The sequence below is a fragment of the Chlorocebus sabaeus genome, chromosome 17, assembly GCF_047675955.1.
Source record: "Chlorocebus sabaeus isolate Y175 chromosome 17, mChlSab1.0.hap1, whole genome shotgun sequence".
Classification (NCBI taxonomy): Eukaryota; Metazoa; Chordata; class Mammalia; order Primates; family Cercopithecidae; genus Chlorocebus; species Chlorocebus sabaeus.
The window spans coordinates 72,880,234-72,892,100 of NC_132920.1; the positions used below are offsets into that span (position 1 = coordinate 72,880,234).

Here is an 11,867-nt window from a genome sequence, read left to right on the forward strand (position 1 = left end):
GTGGTGGCGCCTGTAGTCCCAGCTACTCGGGAGACTGAGGCAGGAGAGTGGAATGAACCTGGGAGGCGGAGCTTGCAGTGAGCCAAGATAGTGCCACTGCACTCCAGCCTGGGCGACTGAGCGACACTCGTCTCAAAAAAAAAAAAGAAAAGAAACTGTCAAGACAACCTACAGAAAATATTTGCAAACTATGCATCTATATTCATCAGGGTTCTCTAGAGGGACAGAACTATAGGATAGATGAATATATAAAGAGTTTATTAAGGAGTAGTGACTCACACGATCACAAGGTGAGGTCCCACAATAGGCTGTCTGCAAACTGAGGAGCAAAGAAGCAGTCCGAGTCCCTAAGCTGAAGAACTTGGAGTCTGATGTTCGCGGGCAGGAAGCATCCAGCAGGGGAGAAAATTGTAGGCCAGAAGACTAATCTACTCTTTCCACATTCTCCTGCCTGCTTTTATTCTGGCCACACTGGCAGCTGATTAGATGGTGTCCACCCAGATTGAGGGTGGGTCTGCCTTTCCCAGTACACTGACTCAAATGTTATCTCCTTCGGCAGCACCCTCACAAACACACCTAGAAACAATACTTTGCATCCTTAAATCCAATCAAGTTGACACTTAATATTAACTATCACAGCACCTGACAAAGGTCTAATATTCAGCACGGATAAGGAACTTAAACGAATTTACAAGAGAAAAACAACTCCATTAAAACGTGAACAAAGGACGTGAGTAGACACTTTTCAAAAGACATACATGTGGCCTGGCATGGTAGTTCACACCTATAATGGCAACACTTAGGGAGGCCAAGGCGGGCAGATCACCTGAGGTCAGGAGTTTGAGACAGGGCCGGCCAACATGGTGAAAGTCTGTCTCTAACAAAAATGCAAAAATAAACTGGGCATGGCGGCGGGCACCTGTAATCCCAGCTACTTGGTAGGCTGAGGCAGAGAATTGCTTGAACCCAGGAGGCGGAGGTAGCAGGGAGCTGAGTTCGCACCTTTGTACTCCAGTCTGGGCAACAGAGCGAGACTCCATCTCAAAAAAAAAAACAAAACTCAAAAAAAAAAAAACCAAAAAAACAATGCCAGCGAGATTGCAGAAAAAAAAGGAACACTTATACACTGTTGGTGGGAGTGTAAATTAGTTCAACCATTGGGAAAGCAGTATGGTGATTCCTCAAACTGCTAAAAGCAGAAGTACCATTTGACCCAGCAATCCCATTAATGGGTATATATCCAGAAGAATATAAATCATTCTACCATAAAAATATATGCACATGAATGTTCATTACAGCTCTATTCATGATAGCAAAGACATAGAATCAACCTAAATGCCCATCAGTGACAGATTGGATAAAGAAAATTTGGCACATATACACCATGGAATACTATGCAGCCATAAGAAAGAACAGGATAATATATTTTGCAGGAACATGGATGAGGCTGAAGGCCATTATCCTTAGCAAACTAACACAGGAAGAGAAAACCAAATATTGTGTGTTCTCACAAGTGGGAGCCAAATGATGAGAACTCATAAATGCAAAGAAGTAAACAACAGACACTGAGTTCTACTTGAGGGTGGAGGGTAAGAAAAGAGAAAGAAGCAGAAAAGATAAATCGTGGGTAATGGGCTTAATACCTGGGTGATGAAATAATCTGTACAACAAACTCCATGATACAAGCTTACCTATGTAGCAAACCTTCACATGTGCCCCAAAATCTAAAATACAAGTTTTACAAAACTTATCTTTGAAAAATAACAAACCACTTATGTAGTCAGCAGGGGTGGAGGAGAAGGCAGCCAGCTAGGACCAGCTGGCGGCCCTAGAAAAATTATTCATGCATAATTATGAAAATAATATTATCCTAAGTACCACATAGGACAACACAGAGTCAGAGATAGTGTGCAGCGAGTTGTCTAATACTACTTATGTACAATCTTGGTTACCTCATATTGTAGAGCAATAAAAAAGGCAAGATTTGCAAGTGTAACACATGGAGTAAGTAATCATCTTTATTTTGTGTATTCATGGGAAGGTGCACACACACAGGAAGGAGAGGAGCCCTGGTTCTCTTAGCTTTACCTGTCCCTGCTGGATGTGGACTCACAGCAAGACACACACATCTGAAACCAAAAGTGTCAATAATTTTCTAATGGTAGAAGGGTTTTTGGTTTTGTTTTTCTTGTTTTGTTCTGAGGTTAGAGACAGGATCTTACCCTATTGCCCAGGCCAGAGAGTAGTGGCGCAATCACAGCTCACTGACGTCTCAAACTCCTGTACTCAAGTGACCCTCCTGCCTCAGACTCCCAAATCACCAGGATTACAGCATGAGGCACTGCACCCAGCCTCATTGTACAGTATTTATTTATTTATTTATTTATTTATTTATTTATTTATTTGAAACAGGGTCTTACTCTGTTGCCCAGGCTGGAGTGCAGTGGCGTGATCTCAGCTCACTGCATTCTGCACCTCCCGGGTTCAAGTGATTCTCCTGCCTCAGCCTCCCAAGTAGCTGGGACTACAGGCACGCACCATCACGCCCAACTAACTCTTGTATTTTTAGTAGATACTAGATCCACCATGTTGTCTATGCTGGGGTCTCGAACTCTTGGCCTCAAGTGATCCACAGCCTCTCAAAGTGCTGAGATTACAGGCATGAGACACCATGCCTGGCAATAGAGCATTTAAAAAACAGGACTACGCTAACAAATATGCACTCAAATGAAATATAGTTTCTATTGCATCCTACATGAGTTTCTCAGGATTCCTTATACTTGAACAAATAGAGATCTATGAGAATTTGGCAGTTTTGATTTTATGGGTTTCATTTAGCATGGCTGCCCATGTTCCCAGGTCATACATCCATTTCTTATTCAGTGGCTCCATCACTCTGTCAATCTCTGGCTGTCAGTTGCAGTTTTTCAACTGCCAGATGATGTCAAAACATAGAAAAATAGAATCCTGCTTAGTGCTGAGGGACACTAACTTCTAACATCAATTTAACTCCAGGTGATTAGACTAATCGTGATAATCCCATTCCCCTTGCCAGTGATTGCTTTAGGAAATGGCACATGTCCCAGTTTTGAAATGGAGTGAAACCTAAAGGAGGCTTCCAGCAGAGGGGTTGTCTTATTTCTGAAAAGAGACACAAAAAAGGACTCATATCTTCTTTCCTTCTCCTGGTGTTTATGACGGGATATGATTTTGGAAATGGCTACAAGTATTTTGCTACCAGCCTGAAGAGGAAGCCAACACAAGGTGGAAAGGGAGCCCTTGGCTTAATATGCGTGGAATGCCTGCTATTGGCAATAATACAGTGCTTTCCTAACATCCAACTGGACCAGTGTTTCCTGTTACTTGCTGTTCAAAGCATGCTACATGATTCTGGTCCCTTTTACATACTTCTCTCATTTTGATAGAGCTCAGCAATGTTCCACTTTCCAAGGAGGGAGAATGAACTGCAGGTAACCAATGTTTTATCACATAAAACTTCAAGTGTGAAAAGTGCAAAGTATGTCTTCATTATTTTCATTAATAAGCACTTCCCAAGTCATATAATATTAAGCATCAAAGAATTTATAATCAAAATGTATATGCAGTAATTCTGGCCCTATTGAGTACCAAAAAACTAATACTATAGAAAAATCCTTACCACTTCATCTTGTAGCCAAAAATATATAAATAAATAGACAAAAAAGAAAAATCCTATTTGTACATTAAATGTCAAAGCCGGTCATTTGGAATTCTCTTACTGTGTATCTTGCTGGAGAGAAATCCCATTGATACAACTAGTATGAGAAATTCTGCGGTGATATTTCTATCAAACCTGAAGAAATACACTGGGACAAGTCCAATAAATGTAAAAGTCAAAAGTTATTCTCAAAGACACCAGACTTAATGTTGAATCAGAGAATCTTTAGGTGGAGAAAAATATTATCGATAATATAGAAAGCCAATCATTGGCCTGCTAACCTAAACATGTACCAGAAAAAAATTTACATCTAACCCATAGAAAGTTTCAGTCCCATCTTAATTTTTAAGTATCACTGAATGTACACTGGAAAATAACATAATCAATGAGAAATGTTTCAATGTCTTTTCATCTTATTTTGGACATAAGAAAACTCACATTTTAATGAATTGTAACTATACTAATGCCATAGATTCAGCTATTTTGCCCTCAAGGAAGTACACAATTCAATAACAAAAATAATGTAAAGTAAGTCATATCCTTTTATTTATTTATTTATTTTTTTAGACAGAGTCTCCTTCACTCATCCAGGCTGGAGGGCAGTGGTACCAACACAGCTTACTGTACCCTTAACCTCTCAGGCTCATTCAATCCTTCCATCTCAGCCTCCTGAGTAGCTGGGACTACTACAGGCTTGCTCCACCAGGCTCAGCTAGCTTTTTTGTAGTTTTTGCAGAGATGGAGTTTCTTCATGTAGTCCTGGCTGATGTTGATCTCCTGAGGTCAAGCAATCATCCCACCTGAGCCTCCCAAAGTTCTGGGCTTACATGCATGAGCCACCCAGCCCCACCTAAATCATATCCCTAAGTAATGATTTTGTTGGAAAGTTTTTTACAGGTAGTACGATGTATTCAAAGTAAATTAGCTCTTCCTAGTGATTTAGAGCAGTTGTCAGGCAAACTTTTTCTATAAAGGGCCGGAGAGTAAATATTTTGTGTTTTGTGTCATGCAGTCTCTGTCAAAACTAGTCACTCAGCAATTGCAGTGCAAAACTGGTCAGAAGCAATACATAAATAAATGACAGGTACCAATCTATCTCAAAAAACTCTAAAAGCACACATTGAATTTTATGTAATTTTATGCACAATCAAATATTAACCTTCTTTTAATTTTTTAAATCATGTAAGTCATGTGAACCGTGATTCCTAAACCACAAGCTATACAAAAAGCAGACACAAAAATGGATTAGTTCTACCAGCTACTAAATAGTATAAAACTTCAGTAAATACAAGGCTGTGTTTTACTGATGCATGAACAGAAAGGGGAATTAATGAAATAGAATAGAAAACGAAAAAACACCCACATATATGCATAGAAATTTAATATTTGATAAAGGAGACAATTCAGATTAGTGTGGAAAAGGTGGATTACTCATTCAATGATTGAGTAATCATCGGGATAAACAGGTTCACCTATTAAAAATGCATTTGACACCAGGCTCAGTGGTTCACACATGTAATCCCAACACTTTGGGAGGCTGAGGAACAAGGATCACTTGAGCCTAGGAGATTGAGATCAGTCTGGGCAAGATGGTGAGACCTTTTCTCTACAAAAATGAAATAAATTAAAAAATTAGACAGGAGAAGTTACGTGCACCTGTAGTCCCAGCTACTTGGGAGGCTGAGGTGGGAAGATAACTGGAGCCCAGAAGTTTGAGGCTGCAGTGAGCTATGATCACAGCACTGCACTCCAACCTGAGTGACAGAGTGAGACCCTGTCTCCAAAAAATAAAACAGTAAGAATAGATGTAAAAATATATATGTATAAAATATTAAAAATCCATGTGAACCAGACCTAACAACCAAAATCAAAAGACATCTCAAGAATATCAAATATTTAAATGTTAAAAAACAAGCCCAAACCATACCAGAGGAAACCATTACCAAATATTTTATAGTCATAGAATGAGGAGGGCATTTCTAAGAATGAAACAAAATCCACAGACAATAAATATAAAAAGATTCATGAATTCATCTTATAGATATTAAAAACTCTACATGGCAAATTCCACCAAAACAATGTAAAAAACAAAGGACACACTGGAAAGAAGTATTTGTGGCTCATTTGACAAACAAAGCACTCATTTTCATAATATATCAAGAGGTACTACAAATCAATAACAACCTAATGGACAACAGCCTAAATAGGTCACAGAAAGCACAATATCAATTGTCTGTATACATATGAATGAAAAGGCATTGGGAAAGACATATGAGAATCCAACAAGGAGATATTCGGTACCACTTGGAATAAGATAAATGCAATTTTAAACGCCACTAAGAAACATTTTTCATCTATCAGACTGACAAAAATTTAAAATATCTGGATTTTGTTCTTGTTTTGAGACAGATTTGCTCTTGTCAGTCAGGCTGGAGTGCAGCCTGATTGTAATTCCAGCACTTTGGGAGGCCAAGGGGGGCTCAGGAGTTTAAAACCAGCACGGACAACTTGGCGAAACCCCGTTTCTCCCAAAAACACAAAAAAATCAGCCAGGTTTCGTGGCGGGCAACTGTCATCGCAGGTGCTGGGAGACGGGGTTGGGGTGGGAGGATTGCTTGAGCAGGGGAGGCGGAGGTTGCAGTGAGTGGAGTTCGCACTGCTGCACTCCAGCCTAGGTGACAGAGGGAGACCCTGCCTCAAAAAACAAAACAAAACAAACAAAAACCTATAGAGGAGTAAAGCACATTCTACAATGCGAGGCATAAGAATGGCTGGGCGCGGCTGGGCGCAGTGGCTCAGGCCTGTAATCCCAGCACTTTGGGAGGCTGAGGCGGGTGGATCACGAGGTCAGGAGATCGAGACCATCCTGGCTGCAATCTCAGTTTACTGCAACCTCCATCTCCCGGGTTCAAGCGATTCTCCTGCTTCAGCCTCCCAAGTAACTGGGATTACAGGTGCCCACCACCATGCCCATTTAATTTTTTTATTTTTAGTAGAGAAGGGGTTTCACTATGTTGGCCAGGCTGATTTCAAACTCCTGACCTCAAGTGATCCACCCTCCTCGGGCTCTCAAAGTGCTGGGATCACACCACTGCCCCAAACCAAGATATATTATTAAGTTAAAAAAAACTCAAGGTGCTAAGAGTATATTATATGATGCCATCTTTATAGAAAAAAGAAAATAAATGGTGTATATTTATTTATCTGAGAATTAAGGGTACAGAAGAAATTAGAAACAGATTTCCTACAAGAAATGATACTGTATAGCTGAAGGACAGGATTTGGAGGGTATCTTTCTCACTAAAAGCATTTTTTGAATTTTGAACCCAATACAAATATTATATATTCAAAAAACACAATTTTAAATTCAAATGAAAATGACCTAGCTGATTTTCAATTATTGGTTTACTCAAAAAAAAAAAAAAAGCTTTTTTGTTTGTTTTTGTTTGTTTGTTTTGTTTTTGAGACGGAGTCTCGCTCTGTCCCCAGGCTGGAGTGCAGTAGCACGATCTCGGCTCACTACAAGCTCCGCTTCCCGGGTTCACGCCATTCTCCTGCCTCAGCCTCCCAAGTAGCTGGGACTACAGGCGCCCGCCACCACGTCCGGCTAATTTTTTGCATTTTTAGTAGAGACGGGGTTTCACTGTGTTAGCCAGGATGGTCTCGATCTCCTGACCTCGTGATCCGCCCGCCTTGGCCTCCCAAAGTGCTGTGATTGCAGGCGTGAGCCACCGCGCCAGGCCTTTTGTGTGTGTGTTTTTTTTAACAGTTTCCTCAAGAAAATGCTTCAGGCCCACATCCTTCATTGAGATCATTCATTGCTTTCAGTTATTAGAAAGCGACAGCTCAGATTCCTTAAATTAAACTCAAGTATAAACAGATCTTTATGAGAAAAAATATTTTCTAGAAATTTGTGTAATAAAAACAACTAGCACAGAGCCATGATTGTCAAGCCTGAAGTTTAAATGGAGTTAGAAATACTGTGGTACTTTTAACAATCATGAGATTCTTCCCTAGGAATGTTTTAGTAAAATTGATGTTGGTTATTGTTCAAAGGTCAGGCACATACGTTTATCTTCTTTTTTTTTCTTTTTGAGATGGAGTCTCGCTCTGTCACCCAGCCTGGAGTGCGCTATGGGAACTCAGCTCACTGCAATCTCTGCCTCCCGGGTTCCAACGATTCTACTGCCTCAGCCTCTCGAGTAGCTGGGATTACAGTCATGTGCCACCACACCTGCCTAATTTTTGTATTTTTAGTAGAGACGGGGTTTGACTATGTTGGCCAGGCTAGTCTCAAACACTTAACATAGGTAATCCACCCACCTTGGCCTCCCAAAGTGCCAGAATTACTGGCATGAGCCACAGCGCCCAGCCATTCTTTTTTTTTTTTTTTTTTTTTTTGAGACGGAGTCTGGCTCTGTTGCCCAGGCTGGAGTGCAGTGACACGATCTTGGCTCACTGCAAGCTCTGCCTCCAGGGTTCATGCTATTCTCCTGCCTCTGCCTCCCAAGTAGCTGGGACTACGGGCACCCGCCACCAGGCCTGGCTAATGTTTTGAATTTTTACTAGAGACGGGGTTTCACCGTGTCAGCCAGGATGGTCTCGATCTCCTGACCTCGTGATCCACCCACCTCGAAAGTGCTGGGATTACAGGCCTGAGCCACCCCGCCCGGCCAACCTTTCTGACTTATATTTGGTAACTGGCCTTCTAAAAACCATGTAACTAGCAAATCTTGTGGGCTTCAAAATAGATTCCAAATTCAACCATTTCCTAACTCTACCACTCCACTCTGGGGTCCAAGTCACCACCGTCACTCTCCTAGAGTACTGCAATTGCCTCATTATAAGTTACAGACTGCTGGAGAAACGGCAAATTTGAAGAGGAAGAGTTCTACTGAGGACAGTTTTAGCATGCCATAATTTTGGCTACAGAAAGATGTAGATTCCGCAATCAGATAAAGTTCTTCAGTGGAAATTCAGGAAGCCTTCCTAGTCAATTTAATTCATGGCTTGAGGGACTTCGGAATCCTTAGCTCCCTGAAAATCACCCCCTCCACTCTCACCCCACCCACAAACTTGGGCAATCAGGGACAATGCTGGCTACCTCATATTCACCAGCTTCCCTGGTTGTCTACTTCACCAGGTAGTTGGGGTGGGAACACTTTCCATCTCTATCTGGACCCTTCCTCCCACCTTTCCATTCTCCCCATTTGTCTGCACTTCAAGGTCCAGGAAAACCCTGGGGATCCTAGGAGGGTCCCTTTTCAGCAGCCTCCGTTTTCACTCAACTCAGAGAAGCCTAACCAGGCTCCAGGCCTGAGAGGAGCAGTTCCTGAAAGCCCTGACTTTCGTACCCCGCTCCTTCCCTGGGCTGGGCCTCCCCAGACCTCAGCACTTGTCCAGAGAATCCCCTTCAGGACTGACTAGTTCATCCTAAGGAAAGAGGACAGCACATAGAAGGCTTTGCATCGTAGGTAGCTTATTTTATTGGATTGCTTTACCAATCACACTTCTTGCGTTCAGGAGATTGGCCTCAGACACATGCCTAGAAGGCCTGAGAGGGGCAGGTCTGGCCACAGATTCAAACTTTCTTCATTGTTTTTCATGTCTTTCTCAGCAAAAGTGAAGCCAAGACTTCTCCTCTCATCCCCGCTTCCCAGGGGAGATCAGTCTCCGGTGTAGGGTGGCAGGCTAATGGAGGCGACCAGGTCGTCGTTGGTCAGGGGCTGGCTTCGGACATGCTCGAGCATCTTCAGACCTGCAAAAGAATTGCCTGGGGCTGATGAACCACAGTCCATTACTGGGGCTCTTGGTCGGCCCGGACTCCACCAGGAAGGTTCCAGGGAGGATGTCACCCCAGCCCAGGTCTTCCAAGGTAACCCATTTACTATTCCCTGCTACCCTTTCCTCTCTGAGCAATCGCATGCCACAAAAATGAGCCCTTCCCTTCCCAATGGATTCTGGGAAGAGGACCTGGATTCCCCGGCCACACAAGGGATTCTTCACGAATCCAAGATGCCACACAACACAGCCAGAACTCCACCATCAAGCCCTCCCCTCCACAGTTCAGCCAAGGATACCTACCTCGAGCGTGACACTTGGAGTAGTGGCTCCCCACGCAGCGGAACATGAGCAGCAGCCACTGCTTTGCCATTGGTGGTCCGACTACGGTCACACGAGTCTGGCCTGTAGCTGTAAAACAGCTCTCCAGCTGAATAAGGGTGTGGCTGTGCAGCTCAATGCAGCGAAGGTATGTGTCACCAAGTCCTGGAAGCACAAGAGGTGAGAAGAGGAACTGTCAGCCACCAGTCCTTGGGGGGTGGGGAAGTGGCCTTGAGGGTAGGGATGTGTGACTCATGAAGGTGGGAGGAGAGGGGAAGATGGAAAACCGACAAGGGGATGAAGGAGGCCGGCCTGGCGCAGTGACTCATGCCTGTAATCCCAGCACTTTGGGAGGCGGAGGCAGGTAGATCACTTGAGGTCAGGAGTTCCACACACGCCTGGCTGACTCGGCGAAACCCGTCTCTACTAAAAATACGAAAAACTAGCCGGGCGTGCTGTTGGGCGCCTGTAGTCCCAGCTACTCGGGAGGCTGAGGCAGGAGAATGGCGTGAACCCGGGAGGTGGAGCTTGCAGTGAGCTAAGATCCGGCCACTGCACTCCAGCCTGGGCGACAGAGCAAGACTCCGTCTCATCTCAAAAAAAAAAAAAAAAAAAAAATACTAGGCCTGGAGCCGTGGCTCACGCTTGTAATCCCAGCACTTTGAGAGGCCAAGGCGGACAGATCACGAGGTCAGGAGATCGAGACCATCCTGGCTAACACGGTGAAACCCCGTCTCTACTAAAAATACAAAAAACTAGCCAGGTGAGGTGCGGGCGCCTGTAGTCCCAGCTACTCGTTGGCTGAGGCAGGAGAATGGCGAGAACCCGGGAGGCGGAGCTTGCAGTGAGCCGAGATGGCGCCACCGCACTCCAGCCTGGGTGACAGAGCGAGACTGTCTCAAAACAAACAAACAAACAAAAAATACAAAAGCTAGTTAGGCATGGTGGCAGGAGCCTGTAATCCCAGGTACTCTGCAGGCTGAAGCATGAGAATCACTTCAACCCAAAAGGCAGACGCTGCAGTGAGCCAAGATCACGAGCGAGAATCTGTCTCAAAAAAATAAAAACAAACAGATGAAGGAGGGGACGTCGGCAAAGGCCACTCACCGAAGATGAGCTCCTCCTGGTCCTCTTCCATGTGGAACACCATTGGATCACGAAAGTTTTCGGGTAGGGTCCACCACGGCTCCTTGCTGAGAGCACCTGCTCCCATGTCCATGCTCTGCTCCCACCTGATTCAGAATAGGGGAAAGTCTAAGAAACTGCTTGGCAAAAGACTTGGAAAAGCGAGGAAGGGCCTAGGCTCTGTGCTTAATAAGGAATCCAAACAACCCGCCCCTTGATCCACCTTAGGGTGGGTGTCCAATCCCCGGAGGTCTTCCCAAGATAATTCATTCCAAGTAATTATCTGCTCTGAGCTTAATCTTTTCAAGTCAGACTTAATCATCTGATAAGTGCTTGGCTTTCTGATGCCCCGGAATCAGGAATTTTTCTTCACTCTAAATGCAAAGGATTTTGGAGCATGCCTACTGGCATGAACCAGGGCAGGGGTGAGGGATGGAGGTGCAGGAAGCCTCCAAATGGGCTCCGTAGATTTGCACAGGTGTCGGCAGCCACCCAATGACCACACAGTGTATTCCAACACGACTGGGTTTATTTGGTGTGTTGCATCAAGGGAGAGCAAACAACACAGGAAAATAAACTTGATAGGATGGTGTCATAGGAGCCCATTGTAGGAGTTGACTAGGGCAGTCTAAGGCGTGTTTAAGGAGTAGGAGCTAGTTCTCTAAAATGGGGCAATTTGGTAATTATGCTGGTAAATTTATCTAGGAAGTTGAGAGACTAATGTGGTCTTCATTGCTGAATGTTATCTCTGGTTTCAAATATAGTTACAGAATGTACTTTTTTTTTTTCTTTCTTTCTTTTTTAAAGGGAGTCTCACTCTGTCGCCCAGGCTGGAGTGCAGTGGCGCAATCTCGGTTCCCTGCAAGCTCCGCCTCCCGGGTTCATGACATTCTCCTGCCTCAGCCTCCCAAGTAGCTGTGACTACAGGCGCCCGCCACCATGC

General features: G+C 44.0%; 1 protein-coding gene across 1 annotated transcript; it reads right to left on the minus strand.

Annotated features, from left to right (window-relative positions):
* Window positions 1-9,225: 9,225 nt before the first annotated feature.
* On the minus strand, window positions 9,226-11,106 carry KHDC1L (KH domain containing 1 like). The gene is made up of 3 exons (XM_073006161.1): window positions 10,907-11,106; window positions 9,782-9,964; window positions 9,226-9,455 (listed from the first exon to the last, which is right to left on the minus strand). The coding sequence occupies exons 1-3, from the start codon at window positions 11,016-11,018 to the stop codon at window positions 9,364-9,366; spliced, it is 387 nt and encodes a 128-aa protein (XP_072862262.1). The 5' UTR covers window positions 11,019-11,106; the 3' UTR covers window positions 9,226-9,363.
* Between the last annotated feature and the right edge of the window lie 761 nt (window positions 11,107-11,867).